This window comes from Bipolaris maydis (genome assembly GCF_028858645.1).
Source record: "Bipolaris maydis strain C4 unplaced genomic scaffold PSV08scaffold_5, whole genome shotgun sequence".
NCBI classification, from domain to species: domain Eukaryota; kingdom Fungi; phylum Ascomycota; class Dothideomycetes; order Pleosporales; family Pleosporaceae; genus Bipolaris; species Bipolaris maydis.
This window is the reverse complement of record NW_027093861.1, coordinates 1605899-1629677: the sequence shown is the minus strand read 5'-3', so window position 1 is coordinate 1629677 and position 23779 is coordinate 1605899. Positions and strand designations below refer to the sequence as shown.

The following is a 23779-nucleotide window of genomic DNA, read 5'->3' as shown; positions in this document are numbered from 1 at the left end:
TACGCAAGTACCTATACTACGTACGGAAGATCCCGTGATACTACCCCGCATTAGCGCGATTTCTTGTATCCATCCAGCGCGTGCCTGTCCCCTCTTCCGTCTCATCTCTTCGTATTGAAACCTGCCTGCCGATATATCTATTTACCCTGCTTATCACATTTCTTGACCCCAGTGTATGCGTCCACGTTTAGGTCAAGGGCCATCCTGGCACGGTTGGCGTCGCCCCTGGTGATACTTGCTTGACTATGGTGAGGATACTGATGAGAGTATACGCTGAACGGCCATGAACCTTTTCGGCTTCAGTGCCTAGATCTTGAAAGATAAGGTGGATCGACATAGTCTTAGTGCAGCACCCATGGCATTCCGGCTCGGCGTTTCTTGACGCAGTCACATCCGCCCACTTGACACCAGGCCGGGGCATCGACAGTCGAATCCATTTAAGGATTCCAAAAATCTAGACTCAGGACCCAATATCAGCTGTCGGCAGGATTGTCAATTAGGACCGACTATGAGCCTCACGTTCAATGCTGTCTGTAGCCTATTGCAAGACATTGAGGATATTTCCACGAATGGACCGCGACCGCCTCCAAAGCAAGAACAAGAGGCCATCCATCAGGCTGTTTTGGACTGGTTCCAAAATCAAAGAGCTGCCCTTGATGATCCAGATACGGATGGCGGGGCTGTGCTCTCCATCTTACTTCCGCACAGAAGGAAAGACCGCGTGTACGGTTTGCAAGCGCCCTTGCTCGCGAAGAAACTCTCACGCCTACTCACCTTTAGTCATGGACAGCGCACGCTGTTTGAAAGCTGGAAGACGGGTACCTGTGGCGACTTAGGCGCGTACGTCGAACGCGCCATGAAGCCTTGGGATGGTACCTTCTCAAGTAAACCAGACATCACAATCAAAAGAGTTGACTATCTGTTGGTACAGCTGGCTGCCAGTTGTAGATTCTCTGGCGAGGAAACCAGAAGAAACCGTGATCCAGGGTTTGACGTCGACAATGAACTCAAAAGCATCATCACAAGGCTTGAGTCTTGGGAAGCAAAATGGCTAGTTCGCCTTCTACTTCGAGACTACTGCACTATCGAATTGGACGAAAGAGTTGTAACGCGGCACTATCATTTTCTGTTACCGGAGCTATTGGCGTTTCAGAACGACTACGAGGCAGCCTTTGATGTACTCAAAGGTGGACTTAGTTCTTATCCGGCCGTGCCTGAGTCGTGGGAAAAGGAACCCATGCGCATTGAGGCAGCGAAAAGACTAAAGGCCAGGGTTGGCGTCAAGATTGGGCGACCGACCTTCCTAAAAGCATGGTCCTTCAGCAACTGCTTGAAGCTTGTCGGCGATGGCGTCTGGGCTGCCGAAGTCAAATACGACGGCGAGTACTGCGAGATCCACGTTGATTTGGAAAATGAAAATAGCAACTTGCGAATCTTCTCCAAGAATGGCAAAGATGCAACTGCAGATCGTGCTGCTCTGCACGACACAATTCGCAACGCTCTTGGTATAGGCCAGCCAAATGCCTTGTTCAAAAAGAACTGTATCGTTACTGGCGAAATGGTGGTATACAGCGACAAGGAGAAGAAGATACTGCCATTCTCGAAGATTCGCAAGTACGTCACACGCTCGGGATCCTTCAAAGTCACGTTAAACAGCTCTGCGGTGCATCAACAGGAACATCTCATGATTGTCTTCTTTGATGTCTTGACTGTAGATGATGAGCCCGTTTTGCGTCACTGCCTCGAAGACCGCCGCAAAATCCTTCACAAACTTATCCATGTCATACCAGGTCGGTCCATGCTATCCGAGTGGGCCTTGTTGGATTTTAAGACAGGGAATGGCTTAACAGACCTTAAACAGACATTCGCCCGCACCCTAGTCGATCGCCAAGAAGGATTGGTACTGAAACCGTTGCAAGCGCCCTATTTGCCGTTGCTATCTGAGCAAGGTCAGCGTCAAACAGGTTTCTTCATCAAGGTCAAGAAGGATTATTTAGGTGACATGGGCGGTGAGCGAGACTTGGGCGACTTCGCTGTGATTGGAGCCAGTTTTGATGCGCAGGCTGCAACGAAGACGAATCTAAAGCCTCTACACTGGACACACTTTTACCTGGGATGCTGCATTAACAGGGATGCGGTCCTACTAACAGGGGCCAAGCCAAGGTTCACTGTCGTCGCTAGTTTGAGCGTTGAAAAGTGTATCCCAAGGTCTGACGCAAAGTACCTGAACATCCAGGGTTATATCCGTCAGACCACTTTGCATGAGAGTGGCGCCACTGCTGAATTTGATATTGTAAATTTCAGGGACTGCTACTACAGCCGGGGCATGACTGTCGCCTTCAGGAATCCCTTGATTGTTGAGATTCTCGGAGGGGGGTTTGACAAGTCGCCCCATGCGTCATTTGAGATGCTACGTCATCCGCGGGTTCAGAAGATTCACCATGATAGGACGTGGGAAGATGCAGTCACTATGCAAGACCTGGAGCGCATGGCTCAGGAGAGATTTTCAGTGCCTGATGCGGATAAGCTTGACGGGCATGCGAGAGATGTCGCATTGTTGGTCAAGAAGTATGCCAGGGAGAGAGATGAGTCTGAGAACACCGCTGTGAGAGAGTTTACGACGCAGAAGACGACACAGCAGACGCGTCCTTGTCCTTTACAAGAGACGCCGCAGAGCCCGTCCACAGAGGCTGAATCCCCTGTTGTGTCTAATGGTTCTGAGACCCAGAAGATGCAATCTGACGCTGACACTGATGTTGATACAGACTCGTCGAGTTCTGAGGGTTCTGTTGACAAAAGCATTCAGGCCAAGGGTATACGCGCTTCTCGCGAATTAAGGTCATGCAAAAGTATTACAGAGAAGGTGACTGCCTTGGCCCCACCAGAAGCAGCCAGCCCAACTGTTAGCGGTTCCAGCATTCCGACTGGTGTTGTGACAAGTAAGAGACGTAGTCTTGTTAAGCCTGTTAGCCCACCGAAGATCAAACGAAGAAAGAGCCGCTGCCCACTGCAGGTTTCTGACGGGAATCGACAAGTGGGTCGCCTGGACTTGGACGTGGACTCGAATGAGAAGAGCGGTGGCGTACAATGGAGACGTGAGGGTGGAAGAACAGAATAGGCTGTCAAAATAAGAAGAATAAATCGATAGATAGTATCACGCTGTTATGTATCTCATACTTTCTGAGAACAACGTGAAAGAAACAACAAGACTAAAATTCCTACAAGAAGAATCCGAGATGCATCTATCATAATCTGCACACTAGGCTTCTCGTATTACCCAATACCTATCCTCCACATTCTCCCCATAACACCTTTCGCAGCTCGCCAGATCAAAGATAACCACCCATCCCTCTACATCTCCTCCTCAATCCAAATAAACCTCAGCTAACACCCCACCCCACTCACCCCCGCCCTTAACCAAAACCGCCACAGTATAAAGCAAAGCAAATCCTCACCCGCTCCGCACCAAATTCGAATCTCCTCTCCATCCCCATCCTCTTACCTTCTTCCGCGAAACCCCAACAAAACATCGCAGCTATCTTTTTCTTCTCCTTCAGTTTCAAAGCCCCGCCTTCCTAGAGTTTCCGTGCAGCCCGGAACATGAACGATACCCGTAGCCTCAATAGTTTTACATTTTTCTTTCTTCCATTTATGCGCGGTTATGTCCGGGACTCTGGCGGGTGGTACGTAGTAGAGGACTGAGATGAGAGGATGTCATGGGGTATGTTTGTTGTTTTTTCTTCTACTTCTGTATGATGGAAAGGGAAAGGAAAAGGGGGGGGGAGAGGGAGCGAGGAGAAGGTAGAGAGGTGCAGGCTGGGTTGAAGGGAGAGAGAGAGAGGGGGGGGGGGGGGGGGGGGTTTAAATGAGGGATGTTATGGCGATAATCTGGGTGTGTTGGGATGACTTTTGGAGTACGTGGCATGGTGAATTAGGGGTTTTGATGCGAGGGATGTGGGTACAGGAATGTATGTGGTTCATTCTGATAGACCGAATTACTGTGTTATTTTTTTGGTTGGGCGGTTTGGAGCTGTGTAGTTGGCTAGGCCTGGAGACTGCGATGGGGGGAAACGGTGTTTTTTTTTGCAGCTGGTTATGTGAATGGTGCTAAGGGGTGTTTATGGATAATGGAGGGAGTTGGGAAGAGGGGTTGTGCTATGGGCCTGAGGCTAAAGATGGTATGGGGGTGGAATCGGAAGTTGATAAGTGAGGTTAGGGGACGAGAGGGCTTGAGCGAGTTGGTGAATTCCTGGAGATGATTTGTTTCTTTTTTACATAAAGTGACTATGGGAAAGCGGCTTGTTGGAGGCTCGGCCTTGCACTTGTGTAAGGCCGGGATGTGATGGGGTAGTCTGACGCTAGTTCCGATGTTGGTATGGTGTGTAGTTATGTACCTATTGAGCATTATGGCTTACTCGTCACTTGAACATTGACGATTAACATGCTAAAGAGAGGACCTGTTAGTTGATGGAACTGATTAAGCATTTGTTATTCACAGCCCTAACGCAATAGAAGCGCATTGGAGCTCTCCAAATGGCCGTGGTTTTAGCACCGGTAGATGTCATCGCCATCTGCTACTACTATTCGGTGAGCATTACCCCGCGTGGAGCAGAAGCCCCGCGGAACTCCACTCGCCGTTGGAGAAATGTAACTCAAACAACTGACTATTTTTAAAGCCATGGCTGTCTACTACAACAACAAAAACTTGAATCCAATTGCTCTTCTTTACATTTGCTAGGTTCATTGAGCAGTCCCAAGTCACCATGGCTTCCAGTACGCATATTCCACACCTCCAGCAATATGAAAACACCAAACAGCTTGTCGTCAATGGCAAACCGTATCTTATGTTGGGAGGCGAGCTCCAGAATTCGTCGTTGTCGTCGGCAGAGTTCATGAGCGAGGTGTGGCCCAAGATGGTTGCGACGAATGTGAACACGCTTCTTGGGTCTGTCAGCTGGGAAATGATTGAACCTGAAGAAGGAAATTTTGATTTTGAAGAGTTGGATAAAGTTATTCTGGGTGCTCGCGAGCATGGTTTGCACTTGGTTTTGCTATGGTTTGGATCGTTCAAGAATGGTGAGTTGGATGCTTCGCAACTTGCTTAGTCTGAGAAAAAGAGATTGATTCAAGACGTTGTTAGGAAGATCTACCTATGCGCCAGCCTGGGTCAAGACGAATCCGGAGCGGTTCCCACGCGCAGAGCTGCGGAAAGCTGGGGGCGTGATGGAGGTTGCGGATGTGCTTTCACTGTTTTACGAGGAGAGCGTTGAAGCGGATGCAAAGGCGTTTCGAAAGTTGCTTGCGCATATCAGAGAAGTTGACGAGAAACACAGTACGGTGTTGATGGTTCAAGTCGAAAACGAAGTTGGCTTGTTGTTCGACAGCCGGGACGGGAGCGCAAAAGCCAACAGCGTTTTCGCAGAGCCCGTACCTAAAGATCTCCTCAAATTCCTGGAAGAAGAGTACGACAATCTGCATGCTGACCTCAAGGCTAACCTCAAAACGTTCGTTGCGCAGTCAAAGCCGCAGTCTGGGAGCTGGGAAGAGGTCTTTGGCAAGAGTAACAGGACAGACGAGCTTTTCATGGCATACCACTATGCACATTATGTAGATCGGGTAGCAGCAGCAGGCAAAGCGGAGTATCCCATTCCGCTTTACACCAACGTGTGGCAAAATTATGCAGGCGAGGATGCCGACAACGAAACTCCTACAGTTGTAGGTGGAGGCGGTCAGCCAGGTGATTATCCTTCTGGAGGCGGGACTACCAATGTCCTCGATATCTGGCTTCGCTTCGCACCTAATCTCGAGTTCATCGCGCCGGACATTTATCTCAATGAATACACAACTCTGTGCGACAAGTATCGACATGGCAGGAATTCACTCTTTATTCCAGAACAGCGAAGAGACGAGTACGGTGTCCGACGCATCTGGATAGCTTACGGGACGTTTCAAGCTCTTCTAGCGAGTCCATTCGGCATTGATACATTAGAGCCTGAGAGCAATCCCTTTACAAAACACTATGGATTGCTAGCGCAGGTTTCTCAGCTCGTGCTCGATGCGCAAAGAAAACCCGGCTCGTCGGTAGGCTTTTGTTTCGACAAAATATCTGGCGACAAGGATCTGTCAAAACCCATTCGACAGCGCTTCGGCGAGTGGGATATAACCATTGAGCGTGCTTTCGTGTTTGGGAAACCCGACACGGGTAGTGGCATGGTGATTCATTGTGGTGGCGCGCGCTTCCTTCTCATCGGATGGGGCTTCCAGGTTACGGGTCAATCGACCAAATCCGGGACCAGATTTAATGGCATTCTGAGGAATGAGGAAAAGGTCGTGGAAGATGTGGCGACGGGGAAACTGCGGACGCTGCGGACGTTAGGAGGTGATGAGACGAGGAGTGGAGCTAGCGCGGTGATGCCAAACGAAGATCCTGATTATGGGGGATTTCCCATTGCGATTACCATTCCAGCGCGGACGGGCATTGCGGAGGTGGAGTTTTATTCGTTTTAGAAGTTCTGGCCCGGAGCTCAGGATGGAGGGATGGGCGGGTGGATGTTGTCCAGCATACGTGGGTATTGCAAGTACTCTCTCCTCAACTAGAAAATAACCAACAAACCACATATACTGTCCATGTCTTAATTCGAACTGTGTATCTGTACCGAGATGTTCAACATAGATAGTAGACTAAAAAGGGACTAGCGCCAAATGGACCCTGGCTCTCTCGTAAGGCTGAGCGCCGACGTCCGCGCGAGAGGTCGGATACGTGTTAGGACCACTGGGTAAACGTTGTATGTCCACCTAACCATCTTCAACGAGCCTGTCTCTCCCCCTCAAGAGAGTTCGCTTATATCTTCAAATAAGCGTTTTTGAGCCTCGCGCTCACTTACACATACAGCATGCACTCGACGCTGGTGCGGTTGCAGAATGCCTTTGGCTTCTTCACCACGGTGGCTTTCACAGTCGCGACCGTAATTGCGCTGAGTAGTCTCATCACGCCGCAAAACCCCACCGCCAGCATATCGCTACGAAATGTGCAAGTAGTCAAGGGCAGACCGCATTATTACTCGCCAAAGAGGGAGGAGTATGCGCACATCAAGTTTGACCTAGATGCCGGTACGTCTACACATACGCCCAGCGATGGGCAGATAGCAAGAAGAGCCACTCACAGATATACCGCAGATCTCACTAGCCTCTTCAACTGGAACACCAAGCAACTCTTCGTTTACCTCAAAGCCGTTTACCCCTCTACCCGCGCCGGCGAGCCCCCCTCGGAAGCCATCATTTGGGACGCCATCATCGCATCCACCTCGGCACCCTGGCACCAGAACCACTACGTCCACCCCGACCCCAAATCGAAGCTCCCCAAGCAATCAGCCAAGAAACGCGCGGCCGCTAAAGAAAAGACACCCTCGCCATTCCCCATTGGCGAGCTCCACCTACAGAACCAGAAGCCCAAGTACCAGATCACAGACATTACCGGCAAGCTTGGCAACAGAACAGATGTGGTGTTGGAGCTAGGTTGGAACGTGCAGCCCTGGGTGGGTGCGCCGACATGGACGAATTGGAATACAATTGGCGTCTGGAAGGGCCTTGAGGGAGGCAGAAGCAAGGCATTTGCGTTCCCCGAGGTGGGTGCCAAGGCGGCGAAGCCCAAGGATCTGGAGACGGAGAAGGGCGCGGAGGGCTATAGGTTGGAAGTTGGTGGAGAGGCGCCGATGAGGAAGGCTGTTTCATAGAAGAGGGGGGGTAAGTAGGCGACATGAAGAATGGTTCGATTGAAATTAGAAATCATTGAGCGATTGCTATGTGTGCCTGGAAGGAATTTAGCATATGCATATCCCTCTCACATGTATTTGTGAGAAACAAACTCTTTTATATAACCAACATTCTGCACGAGACAACACATCAATAGTGTGTTCTTGTATTTTTTAGGATGTCGACTGGAGCAGAGTTTGTACCCTATCCTTAGAACAACATAATTGCATGATATCTCGGGGGACACTGAAAGATCCAGATAAAAACCTGTGTCCTACATCGGCCCAAGTTATAGCATAAGTCACTAGACAGCGTTTTCAGATTTACGAAAGGGCGAGCAGTCTTGCTTAGTACAGTGTTAGTTAAACCCTTATCTTGATAGGTACATAGTGTATGGTACTCGTTTTACTAGGACATTGCAGTATCGTAGTTAGGGGGTTTTTCTAGTTATTTAATTCCCCTAAGAGATAGTAAAAATAGCGCGTGTTAAGACTAGGTTACATGACCCAGCACGACACGTAAAACGCCATACTGATACAAACAGGCTAAGTCAGTCACATGTTAAAGCCGAAATATAGGAGACTTTTACATAATGTAGATAGTGTTTATACAGTACTTTGCGCAGGACAAAAGTATACCAACCCCTCTAAAAGAAAAAAACATTCTGTATTCCAATCAAGATTCCAACCAGCCTGAAACCCACAATACATGGGACGACCAGGGCGCACTCGTCCAGTTGACTTCCTGGACCAAGAAACCATCAAGCTTGTTCTCAGTCCTCGCCATGCAATCTTCTGTTTTGCGCCTGTAGTCATTTATCCCACTTCCTCACCCAGCCTTTTTGGCCTTCAAAAGAGCTTGTTCGGGTGTTGCGGGCGCGGCTGTTGCATCTCCCTCAGCCAGTAGCACATGAGCGCTCTAAGACAATTAGAACGAGCCTACATACCTGGTATATTCACTGAATGTGTAATTATGATTACATAGTACGTCATATGAAAGCTGAACTGATCTTTCCTCTCTGAACTTAAGTAGGACCAATTTTTGTATATGGATCGATGCGTACAAACAAGCAGGATAGGGAACGATGTGGAATACAAGAACTTGTTTGGGATTCGCTGATGTAAATGGAAAGGAACTGTCATCAGGGAGCGATTCGAATAGCACTTACGGCAAGACAATGAGCCGGAACCGACAGATATCGGATATGAAGTTGCCGATTCAACAGTCAGAGATTTACTCGAGTTCGGTGCTACTCGCTGGTGGTCGAACATTCCGGCAGGCCTACTGTGCAAAGATCACTAATGAAGGTGCAAAAAAGAACCACTACTAAAAGTGCAAAATTCACTACCAACAGTTTGAAACCTACAGCCAAAAGTGCAAATACCAGTACTAAAATGGTTAAGATAAACATTAGAAATAAAGAAATTACTATCAAAAGTGCAAAAACCGCCTGATTATGTATACCAGGTACGAGCTAATCATGCTTGGCAATGACGGTAGAACTACGATGACGCGATTCGGAGTCCGGAAATGGTCTATCCTAAGTATCAATATGGTAAACGCGGCAATGCTCTGTAATGATGTGGCAGGAAGAGCGGTGTAACAATGGTCGGAATCTGGAGATGTCCTATCCCGGGCGTTAGTATAGGTATGGGTGTTTTGTGGTGGTAGTCCAAATTATGTATGTGGGCCGCTAGTAAGGGGATGATATAAGCTAGGGTAGAGAGTGGGAGCTATACTATGAAGAGCATGATCTGTGCTGTATAGAGCTGTAATAACTGAATATAATATCATGTTCTCCTGTTTTGATTGATCCGAAGAAGTGCCAAGTTATCATTCTGAGTCTCTATTGCACAAAACCTCGGCCTTGTAGCACAATAGGTAGTATTCGCTATTGGAGCAGATAGAATGGCGGTAGTGATACCAGCCGGAACAAGGAGACAGTTTGTTTCGGGGAGTCAATACACTTACTATTCATTTAGGTACGTCCCGAGGCAACGAGCCGGCCCGCATTACTACATACGAAGGAACTCGGCCCGTCGCCGCTCTGCAGCTGCTGCTCTCCTAATACGGCAGCTTCCGATGCTAAAAAGCGCATGGTTAACTATATTATCGCTTGTTTCAAAAAGGCTATCTTCCAACACTTCTTTGATAACTCATGTATTCTTCTTCGTGGGAGGTGAACGTACTGAGACGACAGAGACTGTAGAACTAACACGCACTGAGCCTAACTCCACATAGTGTTGTTTAGCTGAGACCGAATATCTAAACGAAAAATGTTTTTGTTACATAGGGTGTCCTGCTACACAGAGACGGAATTTAATATGGAAATCTCGTTTAGTAATACATGTTCCCCATTCCCTAGGCGAAATTTATTCAAACTAGAATACTTAATCTACTACAGTGCAAAGAGTCGAAAGGGTGATAGGTCTCAGGTCTGTAGCGGTTGATGGTACAGACTACTCTCATAATGCTACGGCCGTGAGCCATTTCCATAACATGTTAGTTATAATACTAGAAATGGCCAGCGAGACACGGACAAAGTACGGACAAACTGTCCAACGATAACTCCTTACAACAACTAACTTAGCTTTTACACTTTCATCAGCTTCGTATTTCGTACAATCACTGTAATAGCACTGTCATCATTCACCATGAAAGAGTTTATTAGCGGACCCGGTAATTCGGACCTGTGTGTAAGGCGTATCAATAGATCACTGAGTGGCTGACCAGAACCTGTAGGATTGGTCGGCAAAATCGTCGAGCATGACATCCCACAACCTGGACTAGGTCAGGTCGTAGTCAAAATGGCAGCCGCTGGGGTCAATCCGAAAGACTGGTAAGAAGTAGAATCATTCGAATTCTGTACAAGAGCTTAGGATAACTAATCTTGGTGGTTACAGGAAGATGGTTGACTATGGGGGATGTCAATGAATTCAGGCGATGGCATTGCAGGCATTGTGCATGCTGTGGGGCCAGATGTGGCAGATTTTTGACCGGGAGACTGTGTTGTCGGCTTCCACAAACCAGGTACCCCAAACGGAAGTTTCGCGGAATATGCGGTGATTGAGGCCAATGCCGCGTGGGTTCTTGGACCTCAGACAGCCTTTGAGGGTAAGTTGAAAGCTCTCAATCTCTTCGACTCTCCCATGTTCCTATATTGGAGAATTCTGGTCTACTTGGTTGACACGTCACGGAGGCTAATTACTAGCTATAATAGAAGCAGCAACGGTCCCTCTCAATGCCTGCACCGCTGCAACCGGTCTCTATATGGAACGTAAACTTCCCGCGCCCTGGCTACCAGCAAAGGAACCCACACCTTTGATTGTTTGGGGGGCGACGTCCGCGGTGGGAGCATATGCAGTTCAGCTTGCCGTTAAGAGCAATGTTCATCCTATCATTTGCGTTGCTGGGAGTTCCAAACGGTATCTGGAAGATTTCATCGACCGTAGCCAAGGGGACACAATTCTCCACTACCGCGACTCCGAAGATGACATTAAACAAGGAATTAGAAATGCTGCAAGTGGACATACGATACTACACGCGATCGAAGGAGTGTCGAGCGAAAGAAGCGCACACATCATGGCCGAAACTATGGGCACTGGTGGCCATATTGGTCTTGTGCTTTTTGAGAAAGAACACACTGACATTCCAACTCATATCACACACAACAAATACAACGTGTCGGTCATGCATGAGAACGAGAAAGATTTTGGTTTCGTGATCTCAAGATTTGTAGGGAGAGAGGTCTACAGGAAGGCTGGTTCAAGCCGCAGAGGCATGAGGTGGTGCCAGGCGGACTCAACGGCGTTATCACAGCATTTGAGCGCTTGAAGGCAGGCCAAGCCCACGCCGTGAAGTACGTTATAAAGCTTTAGGGTTGTAGATAACTTTTCACTCTCTCAAGGTTCAAACCTTACTATCGTTATATTGTGTGAGCAAACCATATTCTATACAGACATACATATAAAGAACAAGACTTGTATTCCATGCAGAGTTCGCAAATTTTTCAAGCAAATACTGAGGTTCCAAATAAGTTGATTGGTGCAGATTTCTCAATATTGATGTAAATTGCCTGGTAAATTCAAAAACATGTGCTTCAAAGATGCTTCATAGGTGAAATACGGCTTAATTAGTTGGAGGTAAAGAGTGCACCCATTACTAACAGAATAAATCTATGTCCTTCACTAACATCTGTGACTTCCATAAATAAATAGAATTGATACTTATGGTCGCCTCTATCCTTTCCTGCCTACTAACAGTTTCGTAGCGTGCGCAGAGGGGAGTAATGGTTTTTCTGTATGTGCATATACTAGTATTTTGCAAGAAGGGATCTAATGTGCATTCGCATCTATTAATTTGCAGAGAAGAACACAGCGCAGGGCTACTATAAAGGCATTTTGCTGTTGGGCTGCTGTACAGGGTGAAGAGGACAACTCGGCTCAAGGTCGGACCTCCGATTTCGCCGCAACCCGCCACTTCTTTGGATTTCAAAGCGCTCCACCATCATCAAGCACTTTACACGATGCGCCTTATACCCTACTCCGACAACGACCTTCTTCTTTTCCAGTCGCAAACATCTCCTGGTTGAGACTTTACTTTGCGACGCTTAAAAGACTATATAACACGCCCGTTTTGTCCTGAATTGGCTGCGATGCCCCTCGATAACATCCGCAACATCCTCCTCGTGCTCTCCGGCAAGGGCGGGGTAGGCAAGTCGAGCATCACCACACAACTCGCGCTTACGCTGTCGCTACAAGGCCATTCAGTTGGCGTCTTGGATATCGATCTTACGGGCCCAAGCATACCGCGGTTCTTTGGAATTGAGGATTCAAAAGTAAGGCAGGCACCAGGCGGTTGGATACCAGTCGATGTCCATGGAGCGCAGCCGTTGCCAGGGAAGAAACTAAAGGATGAGGAGGGAGAGAATGCACAAGACCAAAAGACTGGACCGCTATCATGCATGTCGCTAGGCTTCATCCTGGCTTCCCGCTCTGACGCCGTCATCTGGCGCGGCCCCAAAAAGACAGCAATGGTCCGCCAGTTCCTCACCGATGTCCTTTGGCCACCTCTCGACTACCTGCTTATCGACACGCCACCTGGTACCTCTGATGAGCACATTTCCTTGCTCGAAACCCTCCTCAAGAACACGACTCCTTCACCCTCGCTCAACCCGAACCTACCCTTTCTTGCTGGCGCGGTAGTAGTAACAACACCGCAAGCTATTAGCATCAGCGACGTAAAGAAGGAACTCAATTTCTGTAAAAAGACAGGTATACGCGTTCTCGGTGTGGTGGAAAACATGGCCGGCTTCGTGTGTCCCAATTGCTCGGAGTGCACAAATGTGTTCAGTAAAGGAGGCGGACAGGTTATGGCCAATGACTTTCAAGTTCCATTTTTGGGCAGCGTGCCGATAGACCCAGCGTTTGTGGAGTTGATTGAGAGCGGCACCAGGCCTGTGTACCCACAAGGGACGGTTATGCAGGGCAAGGATGTGAATACGGAGGATGTTGCAAAGGCGAGAAATAAGGAGGGGAGCTTGGTGGACAAGTATCGGGATTGCTCTCTTTATCCGCTTTTTGATGGTTTTGTGACGAGATTGAAGGCAGATGTGGCAGGGATAGAGTGAAGGCGGAAAGGAATAAAATGATGTACTCTTCAACATCCGTCAGTTTTTTATGCTTGTGCAGCATTGCACATTAGGTCCCTGTGTTGCGTGCTAGAATCTTTGCTGCCTAAGCCGCAGACTTTTTCTCGTTCATTGGTTCGTGAGAACTTACCGCTCTTTTGAAGTCCGCTCACTTGAGCGTTTGAATGTTCCAAGCCAAGTTTACAGTTGCTGCTCACAGATGTGCTCTAGTAAGACATCAGCATCCACGATTGCATACAACCTATTGCGGAAACCCGCCCATGTGTCAGACGACACGCTGCAAGGTGAGAGCAAGCCTGACTCCCACCTAGGTAAAGGTGAGCAAGAAATCTGGCAGTGAAGAGCGTTTTCCCAAACCAATATATACAGCTTCCACGCAGTTCCTCTTCTTGATATCCTCTTCCTCCCCTCACATGATCTCTATTTTGCTTCTATCAACAATCAACGCAATCAATCTTTCTGATTGTATTCAACTGAGCAGCAACGAGCTATCACGCCGGCTTCACAATTCCAATTGAGTATATGCCATACCGTGGATCACAACTTTTCATATACTGACTTTGATAGCTCCGAGAGCTCTGCACATGCAGTCTACGAGCGAGCCTAGTCTTCACGAGGTAGGAGAAGTGGGTGAGACTGCGAGATCCGGGGAATCAAGCAGTTTCTTCTTCCACGGGGAGATGCAAGACTCGGTGGCTGAATCAAACGACACTGTAGCCTGGGGTCAAGAGTGCGGAGAGACGGATGTGAGTGAACAGCAGCGACTTGGTGGGCCCGGCAATGGCGGTGACCAGGACGCTGCAAACTCATTGGGCAGTGCTGCTATCAAAATGGAGCCTGAGCACTGGACAAACGATCTCGAGCGCATGGATGTGGATGACGGGGGGATTCCCTCGTCGACTCTTCCGCATGTGAGTGAACCTAGGAAAGAGCCGCTTCAGGGTCCTACAGAGAAGATGCAACTCGGTTTCGAAGGACAGGAATGTGCCAAGTATCCTGGTTTCATCGAAGACAAGCATGGACAAGGCCATCTGGCTTTGGCCCCCATGAAAGCAACCGACTCTCAGCGCCATGAGGAGACTATCAATACAGGCGTCAAGGGTCAGGTGACAACAGATATGGGTGGGCTGCAGAATTACCAAGCCCACAGCTTGGTTAACTCTACTCCACTCCACCACTCCACTCCAGGCATCCCTACACCATTTGGGTCCATCAGCACTCCTGCTTCATATAACTCACGTGTCCAAAGCTACCCACACCAGCAGTTTTTTACCCAGCCCAACCAAGTCTCTTTCGACCCTAGCCTTACTCGCCAGCAGCAGCTTCAAGTACTAATCGATAACAAGGAACGCCAGATTGAGAACGTACAAAGAATGTATGAGCAAGGGAACAACGTCTTCAAACTCTCTCAGAGTCAAGCAGATGTCCCAACTTCAATCTTAATGGGCCCATTGAGCTACCAGCGAGCTCCTCAAAGCGCGTATCGAACTTTACCGTGTGGAAACGGCGGCAAAAACTATCAGTCCCAGAGCCAGTCTGAGTTTCCATACGATCAAACGGCATCGAAACAGCCTTCTGCCTTGTACTCTCCGCAGAGTCCTGATGCACTCAACCAGACGAGCAAGCCGAACCAGCAGCCACCAAATATGCACACTACACAAGAAGCGCCCGCAGAAGACACAAAAGAAGAAATCTCATCCAACGACGACGATGAAGACGACGAGCCCCTCAAAATCCGCCTAGCACGCCACCCATCCAAGGCCCCATCTCCCCAATCCCCCAACCCCTCGCCCATAAACTGGAAGCTCCCAGACTACGACATCCACTTCTCCCCCTCCCCTCCTCCCGCATCCTCCACCTCCAAACCCAAACCCGCCAAAGACACCTCCTCCCTTCCCGTGGCAAAAATCTCCCTCCCAGGTCTAATCCGCGAGCCCCTGGTCCTCTCCCCCGACCACACCTCCCAAGAACTCCACCTGCTCACGCACATCTTCCTACCGGGCCAGCAGGCACTGGCGACACCCGATCCCGAACCCGCACTTGCGGTGCTGAATTTCCACAGCATAGCCATGATGGTAGTTGAAGCGTTTGTGCAGTACGAGATTGGGGACGAGATGGGGCGGTCTGGTCCGTTGTATCGCCGAGACGAGTCGGATTCTGAACAAGGTGAGGGTGGTGGTGGAGGGAAGGGCAAAGGCAAAGGTAAAGCAAAGAAGAAGGAAGAAGAAGACTACGTTCGCATCCGCTGCGCTCGCACCGCAAACGTCGACGACATCTTCTTCGCCGTCATCGATCGGTGGCGCGCGGGGCTGGAGAGCAACAAGCGGGCTTTCAAGTTGATACGTGGGATACAGGAGTTTGTCGATGTGGCGTTGGATGTTATTTTTTGGATCAAGCAGAATGGGTTGTTGGCGGAGGAGGAGGAGGCTGGGCGGAAAGAAGGAGCGAAGCGCGGTGCGAAGAGTAAGGCAGGTGCAAAGGGAAAGGCAGAGGAGGAGGTTGTGAAGAAGGTAGAGGGCGTCTCGATGCTGACGGCGAGGAAGAAGGCGGCGCCCAAGGCTAGGGTTGAGAAGCCCAAAAAGAAGGAAACGCCGGCGAAGAAGAGGAGGGTTCCGGTTACGCCTGGTGTTACGGTTGTGAGGAAGAAGTGATTTTGAGGGGGGGGGGGGGGGGGCAGAGCAAGGTAGGGGGAGGATTGAAGGTGGAGGCTTGATTGATCCTTTTTTTTGCAAGTTTTACTATTTCATGATTTACGGGAATTTTTGGTCAAGGAAAGGGATGACACCACATGATTTGCAACAGGGCAGCGGAATACTCTATTCCCAGAATTATATTCTAACGACATGATCCATGTAACTTGCCCAAAAAAAAACAAGTGTATGCTGGCGTTTACTATGTGTGTGCTGACGTTGTCCATCTCCACCAAGAACCATGCAAGATCCCCACATGCCTCGGAGTTTCGTTTCTCCCCCCATTCCTTGGTGCAACGTCACCCTTTACCCCCTGCTGTGGTAATTGTCAATAGGCGCAACTTCCTTGACGCTCTCCCAAATCTCATCAATGCCCTTGACCGCCTCACTGCTCAACTTTCCTTTCTTGAGCCACTGGGCCGTCTGCTCCACCTGCGGCAGCTTGCTAGCCCCATAGATGACACCGTCGTCATCGCCCTGCAGCGCGCTGTGGAACGCGACCCATCGGTACGCAAGTTCGGCTTTGGAGACACCTTCCTTTTCGGCGATTTCGTTCCATTTGGCTAGCGCATTGCGGATGGGTTCCTTGTCGTAGAGCGTGCTGTATAGGCCTCCTAGGGCCCCCTTGTTGAAGCGGCCTGCGCCGGCGTCGAGGTCTGCGGCTGTCTTGGTAAGGAAACCACCAGCAAGAGGTGAGTAGGCATAAAAGTGGATGCCTAGCTTGCGTAGCAGCGGAAAGAGCTGTGTCTCCAGGTGGCGGGCGACGGGGTTGTAGTTTCCTTGGTAGACGGCGGGCAGCGGGTATCCCTTTGCCTTTGCAATGTCGTAGACTTGCTGCACCTGCTCGGCGGAAAAGTTGCTAAGGCCAAAGCGGCGGAAGATGCCTTTTTTGTAGGCTTCGTTGATTCCCTCAAGAGTTTCCTCGAAGGGAATGGATGGGTCGGGGGCGTGGATGTAGAGGATGTCGAATTGCTCAATATTCACGGTGTCCAACGAGTCTTGGGCGTCCTTGATGACATTTTCTTTTGTGGCAGTGCCAGGACCAAAGCCGCCGGGTAGCTTGGTATCGATGGTGAATTCCTTGCGCTTCTCGAGCTTTCCAATGGCCTCTTGGGATCCGGGGTATATGCGTGCTGTGTCAATGTTCTTAACACCATTCTTGATTAGGACCTCAATGACCTCAGCGCGAGCTTCTTGGGTTTTGAAGGATGCTTGGTCTGAGAGGGGAAATCCTCCGAAAATCGTCTTGACCATTGTGGCAATGTGTGTGTGTGTATGTGTATGTGTTTGTGTGTGCGTGTTGGTGGTAGTGGTGGGTGGGAAGTTGTGAGGTGGGAGCTGGACGTTGACAGCACCTTCCTCGCTCATATATGTGTACGTGGTAGGCAGTAGCGTACCCACTGTTTCATGTGCATTTCTAGTAAAGCATGTCCGGTCGGACTAAAATCCTGTCTGGAGTAGTGTAAATGATGCCATGATGTCTTTTCCTACCCCTCCTCGGTGATTGCTAGGTCCCGAACTCCACAAACACACAATCGCTCTGACAAATTGCGTGCCAAACAATCGGAGTTAGCGGACCACGGCATATTCCTTGCAGTCAGGTGGGATTGACGACATGGTTATGTACCGAGAATCATACTCCTTGCTAAACCTATTGCAGCTGACTAATGTACCCCTCTCGCCCGACTCACCCAATCGCTTCAAGCAAGTTTCTACTTCAGTCTGCAGGGCTGCTTCGATGCCAAGTGAATGCTTCCTTTTCGCAATGCGTGTGTACAATCACGTATCCAATTTCCTTTAACATGTCTAACAAAACAAACATTACGATGGCCCTGGCTCCATCTCCGTCCACCCACCATCTGCCCTCCAAACCCCGGCCTTTGTATAATCACCTCGTCGGCCACCACTCAAGTATGCAAAGCGAAAGTACTCATTCACACCTTCCATATGCCGAGTCCAGGTCCAACTATCCTCCATCCTGTCTGTAAACTCATGGTATCTTTCCACGTCATTGACCAAGACGCTCATGCCTTCATAGGGCGTGGGGAATGGATACTGCCAGTCAAAAGTTATGTTGGGCTTAACATGAGCTACATTCACATTGTTGTGAATGACTGGGGCTGTAATAATAGGGAGAGGGGTACCGCTGGGGGCGTCACCACGAAGAGCGCTGGGTGTTTCCAGGATGCTAGCAAAGCCCCAGCGTGCAACACCATTGATGAACAGACCAATAAGGATACCTTGATAGAGAAGGGAGGGCCGGGTTTGCATAGATGTGCCTGCAACCAGAAGAAGGCCAAGAATGTAATGATGAATCCTAACGTTCATCTTGGGTATCGCGACAAGTGTAAGTATGCCTGTGACTAAGATGCTGTAAATGGCAAGGTAGCGAGGAAGACGGCCCTCAACCCTAAAGGCCCAGGCCTGGCCAAGAGCAATAAAGAATAGGGTAAGAACGACGATGATAAGGGCGGGGATGGCGCCGGGCTGGTTCTGGATCTCGTGAGGAGTAAGGCGCTCGATGGGAATCTTGTCAAAGGTGTAGTTGTTCAGAGCGCCTATCCAGCATCCTCCCAGCCAGAGAAGAGTCTTCTCTATGTGCGCATCCAGGCCCTCGAGCTGGCGACGCACGGCGAATTGATAGACGGCATACATACAAAAGCATGCCGGGAGCAGGCGCGCGAGCATTATACTGACAATAGCATAGTAATCTGTCAGATTTGGTGGATCTGAAGCAAGCGCAACGTGGACGAAGACGCCTAGGAATATTGAAGTGAAAAATACGGATGGTGATGTGGCAAAGAGTGACAAAAGAATAGTGAATGTCAAGGAAACACCGAGCAGGGGCCACCGTAGGTCGCGGCACTTTGTCGCAGTTCCGGAGAGGAAGGAAAAGGAGCGTGGAAAGTAGGAATCGAAACCAGTGCTCTTGATGTGCTTGCGGTCAACGCTGGGATAGTCAGTCTTCTCGCCAATCTGAGCAACCACACCGCATCCACCTGAAGCGTCGTTGATGAATCCAGCGTGGATGGCAGCAGCGCAAATGAACGAGTCGGCACGGTAGTAGGTGTTTTCAAGCGTTTCCTCGTCGTCTGTAGGCCCGCCTACGACGAGTGGACGGTAGTTGACCAACTGGTCTCCAACCGCATGTGGGTAGATCAACTGCACGCGCTTGCAGTTTGCAGGGCAGCGAAAAGGCATGGTGCTGTTCTCAAAGGGCCGGCACAGGTCGCCATTGAGGCCGCAGCCATTGCCGTCGCTCCAAAAGCGATCTGTGCACCGCACGCGCACTGGGCTGCCGTAGCCTGGTATGTCTGCTGCAAAGGCACTGCGATGCAGAACGAGGCCAAAAGTCAGAATCCAGCAAAAATAGAAGAAGACGAGCAGGGCAATCTTCTGTTTCCTCTTTGGGAAATAGTTGTTCAATAGGCGAATGGGCGCAGCTTGGACATGGGGGAAGAATGGGCGGATCTTCCAGGGCCGCGGCGGCTGCGGGCCCTTGGCCCAAACGACAGTACTGTGCCATGTGCGTTGCAGTCGCGGGGGTAAGTATTTGCTCATGTAGGACTGTTGTTGCGACGAGCTGTAGTACTCGTGAGCAGAGGCCTCGGACGCGGCAATGAGCTCGGCCGACTCGTTGGAATGGAGACTGGTGTTTTCATCGTCGCGATAGACGGGCGGAGGGGTGCTCTCGTCGTCATAGACGCCCTGATGGGAGTCCATGTCCTGGAGCGACGCCAGCTCGTGGCGAGACGTGGGCGAGGACGACAGTTTGAAGGCTGAGGGTGTGGCGATGCGGCGAGGCGTGGGGGACGGTTATCGATAGCGATGGGTGGGGATGTGGATGCGAGATGGGCGGGTTGCAGCTGGGATGGAAATGGAGATTGTACAGACAGCGCAGAGCGAAGGCAAGAAATGAGGCCAAAGCCAAGAAACAGAAGCCGTATAATATAATCAGCGGCCAGCCAGGGCGGATGACGGCCGGACCGGGCAGGGCCAGGGAGAGAGTTTGGGATCGGGAGCCGTGGGAGTCGCCGGGACCTGCATGACGACGAGGCCGAGCCTGTGGGGTTCCCACACCACCGGCCTCGTGCGCTAACTCGCTGCACCAGCACGTGGCCGGCCCAGCCATGGTGGACAGCATGCTTAGTACAGCTGTACAGACTTATATACATGCGCTTGCCTACGTGTAGCAGACGTGGACAAGGCCAACTGAAACACACACACGGCCAAACAACGCTGGCCTGGGTGGGTACTATGGCCGGCTTAACGTCAAGGCGCCCGCATGCAGCCCGTTGGGGTTTAGCTGCGACACGCATACATGCTGAGGTCACTACCGACATTTCTAATCACCAGTCCCTTATCCTCCAGTCCTCGGACTTCCCACCCGTCTCTCCCTCTCTCATCCCCATTGCCCCCTCCTTCCGGTAGACCATTACAAAGCTCGCCTGGCTGCGCTGCTTTCGACCATGGCGCCATACACTTCCGACCCAAGCTCTTTTCCAGACCCAGTCAGTCTTGCCCACTTGCTATCACGCAGCACAAAGGCCCGTGAGGCCTCGACCGTCAAGCAGTTCTACAAATACTTTCAGATTCCCGGCATTGCTCAATTAGCTGGAGGTACATGCTGACCTATGCTGTAACCATTGTTACTATTACTCACAGCTGCCAGGCCTGCCCGATGATCACTACTTCCCATATGACACCCTCGAGGCCAAGGTCGCTCGCCCCGACCGATGGCAGCCTACTCCAAACAAACCACTCGACCCCCCGCCCGAGGACCCTCCGTCCCCGCAGCACAATAGATTCTGGGCCTTTTCGCGCAACAAGTCCAAGCAGCTGCCTGCCTCGCGTCTGGTTGTACCAAAAGACTCCAACGTGCAGGACCCTCTGCGCATGATCGACCTCAAGTCAGCGCTGCAATACGGCCAGGCACAGGGATACCCTCCCCTGTACTACTTCATTCGCCAGTTCACTCGCCAAAACCTGCACCCCTTTGTTCCATACAAGGACGGGCCCGAGATCCTCTTGACCTGTGGTTCTACTGATGGCTTCTCAAAGACGTTGACTGCCCTCAGCAACGAGTGGTCAGCAGAACATGACCCCGTCGAAGAGCGACCGGGTCTGCTCTGCGAAACATACTGCTACATGAACGCTATCCAGACCGCCAAGCCACGGGGCTTCAACATTGCACCTGTTGCCATTGACAACGAGGGAATGATGGTGTCCGGCCCAGGCGGTCTACAAGACGTCCTGGAAAACTGGGACTTCACAAAGGGTCGTCGGCCGCACATCATGTACACCGTCACCATTGGCCAGAACCCCACATCTGGCACCCTTTCAGTCCAGCGACGCATCGAAATCTATGCCCTCTGCGTAAAGTACGACATTGTCATCGTTGAAGACGACCCATATTGGTACCTGCAGTACCCCTCTTCACTGCCCAACGGAACCGCCCCCGTCGAGCCCCAAAAGTCGTCAGGTTTTGAGTTTTTGGATAGTCTGATCCCCTCATATCTCAGCGTCGACTACCAGGGCCGCGTGGTGCGCCTTGACACCTTTTCCAAGACTGTCGCCCCAGGGTGCCGTCTTGGCTGGATCACTGCACAGCCTGCCCTTATCGAGCGTCTCGTGCGTATCACCGAGACCTCAACCCAGCAACCGTCTGGTTTCGTCCAAGCCATGGTTGCAGAATTGCTCATGGGCCCGCAATCGTCCAGAGACCCTGGAAAGGGAGGCGCAGCAGACGGAAGCGGCTGGAAAGTCGAAGGCTGGGTGCGCTGGCTCGAGGGCCTGCGGGGCAACTACGAGCGACGCATGCAGAAAATGTGTGACACGCTCGATTCTGGCAAAGAGCTGGTCAAGGCCGGACGCCGCAAGAGTCTTGCTGATGTCACCGACCAAGAAGATGACTGGACGGTTGTCGAGAAGAAGCCCTTGTACACATTTGTCCGCCCACTCGGCGGCATGTTTGTATGGGTCCGCTTCGACTTTTCATCCCACCCTCTCGCCAGAGAAGTCCCACGTTCCCGCCTCTCCAGGGCTCTCTGGGTCTTCTGGACAACCAAGCCCTACCTCTGTCTTGTGGCTCCTGGCAGCATGTTTGCTGCAAACGAGCAGATTCGCCAAAAGGATAGCTTCAACTGCTTTAGGCTGTGCTTTGCTGCCTGTCCTGCTGAAGACGTAGAGAATATCAGCACAAGATTTGTTGATGGCGCACAAGACTTTTGGAGAATCAAGACCAAGGCCAAGATTGACAAGTTGCTCGAGGAAGAGGAAGCGGCCATGGCGGGAGGAGACAACATCGCCGGCATGTCCATCTTGACCGGCATGTGCTGATTTTCATCTCTTTTATTTTTTTCCTTTTATCATATTGAACACTGGTCGGGGATTTAGTGAGATATCATATACACGGCGTTTATTTAACTTCTGACGATATAACGAAATTTAACAGAATCTTTCTCTAGTCCACCCTCTATTTCTCCCCCGTAAACCCTTCCCCCCGAAAAAACAAACAAACAAATGACACTACATCAAAACCCTCGCAAACGCCTCTCCCACCCCCCGCCTAACCAACCACTCCTCCAACCCGCCCATATCCCCCCTCATCCCCCTCTCCCCCCTCCTCTCCCCCACCGCATCCGTAATCTCCTCCATCCCCTCAAACACCCTCGCCTGCACCCCAACCTCCCTCCACCTCTCACTAACCTTCTTCTGATACGCGGGGATATCGCCCCAAGACTCCGTCTTGATAAACCGCATGTACGCATCTATATTTGCAGACGCGCCTTCGACGCAGAGCAGGCCCGGTTTGCCCGCGAACAGGAAGCCCGTGAGGGCGTAGCGCGGCGCGTGCGTCGTCAGGTCGAGGCGCTTGGAGCGCGTGCTTATCGAGGGGAAGAGGAACCAGGCGCGGACTAGGGGTGAGCATGATTGAGGGGAGGGGGAGGGCGAAGGCGAAGAAGACGAAGAAGAAGAGAGGTGCGCGCTGGCTTTTTCGAGGATCAAATTGAGCGTGTCGAGCAGGTCGTCGGGGTTTGGCAGCGAAGACGTAAGAGATTGCGTTTCGGCCTTGTTCAGCCAGGTTGGTTGTTGGACGCGGACTTTGACTGGGGGTGGGTCTGTGGGGGTGGTGGTGGTGGTAGCGGCGCTTTGGTAGGCAAATGGGATGGTGAGGTGTAAGCGGAGGGTCTGTGGACTCGCTTGTGGACTTGTTTCCGGGGGAGGAGAAATGGAGAGGTCCAGGGTGGCTGAGATGCTTGGAGTGCAAGTCACGGCTTCTTGGCTTTTTTCTGCATCGCCGTTGCGCAGGACGGAGAGGGTCGAGTGCGCGGCGTCAGAGAGGGTGAGGTCGTCGGGGTACATGGCGAGGAGGAGGTCGATTTGGCCGATTTGGAGCTCCAGTAGGTCTGGGGGGAGGAGGTGCCAGTGTGAGTCCATTGTTTCCTTTTTGTTTTCTTTTTGGTGTTCAGATTTCACAGGTTGTAGTTCCCAGGGTAAAATGGTAGTAGTCCTATGTGACTAAATTATATCTAGTTGGTAAGTGTCTAAGAGGGACATTCACATCTGGCTAATGAGCGAAGTCGGCGCTACAAAAAACAACACTGGAGCCACTAAGTTTTTCGGCCACTAGCCCACAAGCGTACATCTCGGCATTGGGAAATACTACTCGAAACCAAACTACGTT

The 23779-nt window shown here is 50.8% G+C and overlaps 10 protein-coding genes across 10 annotated transcripts; 7 read left to right on the top strand and 3 right to left on the bottom strand.

Annotated features, from left to right (window-relative positions):
• Positions 1-508: 508 nt before the first annotated feature.
• PSV08DRAFT_388724 (uncharacterized protein) lies at positions 509-3124 on the top strand (the record flags this gene model as incomplete). Its single annotated transcript, XM_014226509.2, has 1 exon — positions 509-3124. One exon carries the CDS (start codon positions 509-511, stop codon positions 3116-3118), a length of 2610 nt encoding a protein of 869 aa, XP_014081984.1. The 3' UTR covers positions 3119-3124.
• A 1639-nt stretch (positions 3125-4763) lies between these two features.
• PSV08DRAFT_401062 (glycoside hydrolase) lies at positions 4764-6625 on the top strand (the record flags this gene model as incomplete). Its single annotated transcript, XM_066093610.1, has 2 exons — positions 4764-5076; positions 5162-6625. 2 exons carry the CDS (start codon positions 4764-4766, stop codon positions 6505-6507), a joined length of 1659 nt encoding a protein of 552 aa, XP_065949351.1. The 3' UTR covers positions 6508-6625.
• A 146-nt stretch (positions 6626-6771) lies between these two features.
• PSV08DRAFT_409068 (signal peptidase subunit-domain-containing protein) lies at positions 6772-7997 on the top strand. The gene is made up of 2 exons (XM_014226511.2): positions 6772-7110; positions 7177-7997. The coding sequence occupies exons 1-2, from the start codon at positions 6894-6896 to the stop codon at positions 7731-7733; spliced, it is 774 nt and encodes a 257-aa protein (XP_014081986.1). The 5' UTR covers positions 6772-6893; the 3' UTR covers positions 7734-7997.
• Positions 7998-10406: 2409 nt separating this feature from the next.
• On the top strand, positions 10407-11630 carry PSV08DRAFT_370321 (uncharacterized protein; the record flags this gene model as incomplete). Its single annotated transcript, XM_066093187.1, has 5 exons — positions 10407-10431; positions 10486-10591; positions 10799-10866; positions 10973-11467; positions 11500-11630. 5 exons carry the CDS (start codon positions 10407-10409, stop codon positions 11628-11630), a joined length of 825 nt encoding a protein of 274 aa, XP_065949350.1.
• A 637-nt stretch (positions 11631-12267) lies between these two features.
• PSV08DRAFT_200439 (P-loop containing nucleoside triphosphate hydrolase protein) lies at positions 12268-13412 on the top strand. The gene has a single exon (XM_014226513.2). It carries the CDS (start codon positions 12407-12409, stop codon positions 13379-13381), a length of 975 nt encoding a protein of 324 aa, XP_014081988.1. The 5' UTR covers positions 12268-12406; the 3' UTR covers positions 13382-13412.
• Positions 13413-13986: 574 nt separating this feature from the next.
• On the top strand, positions 13987-16053 carry PSV08DRAFT_221172 (uncharacterized protein; the record flags this gene model as incomplete). The annotated part of the gene is made up of 1 exon (XM_014226514.1): positions 13987-16053. The coding sequence occupies one exon, from the start codon at positions 13987-13989 to the stop codon at positions 16051-16053; it is 2067 nt and encodes a 688-aa protein (XP_014081989.1).
• Positions 16054-16166: 113 nt separating this feature from the next.
• Positions 16167-17540, bottom strand: PSV08DRAFT_289275 (NADP-dependent oxidoreductase domain-containing protein). Its single transcript, XM_014226515.1, has one exon. The coding sequence runs from the start codon at positions 17458-17460 to the stop codon at positions 16399-16401; it is 1062 nt and encodes a 353-aa protein (XP_014081990.1). The 5' UTR covers positions 17461-17540; the 3' UTR covers positions 16167-16398.
• Positions 17541-17851: 311 nt separating this feature from the next.
• On the bottom strand, positions 17852-20224 carry PSV08DRAFT_221166 (uncharacterized protein; the record flags this gene model as incomplete). The annotated part of the gene is made up of 2 exons (XM_014226516.2): positions 17852-19871; positions 19987-20224. The coding sequence occupies 2 exons, from the start codon at positions 20222-20224 to the stop codon at positions 17914-17916; spliced, it is 2196 nt and encodes a 731-aa protein (XP_014081991.1). The 3' UTR covers positions 17852-17913.
• A 791-nt stretch (positions 20225-21015) lies between these two features.
• PSV08DRAFT_289260 (pyridoxal phosphate-dependent transferase) lies at positions 21016-22558 on the top strand (the record flags this gene model as incomplete). The annotated part of the gene is made up of 1 exon (XM_014226517.2): positions 21016-22558. A coding segment is annotated over one exon (1416 nt), but the record flags the coding sequence as incomplete, so codon positions are not given.
• A 62-nt stretch (positions 22559-22620) lies between these two features.
• PSV08DRAFT_388720 (uncharacterized protein) lies at positions 22621-23620 on the bottom strand (the record flags this gene model as incomplete). The annotated part of the gene is made up of 1 exon (XM_014226518.2): positions 22621-23620. Exon 1 carries the CDS (start codon positions 23530-23532, stop codon positions 22621-22623), a length of 912 nt encoding a protein of 303 aa, XP_014081993.1. The 5' UTR covers positions 23533-23620.
• Positions 23621-23779: the final 159 nt, after the last annotated feature.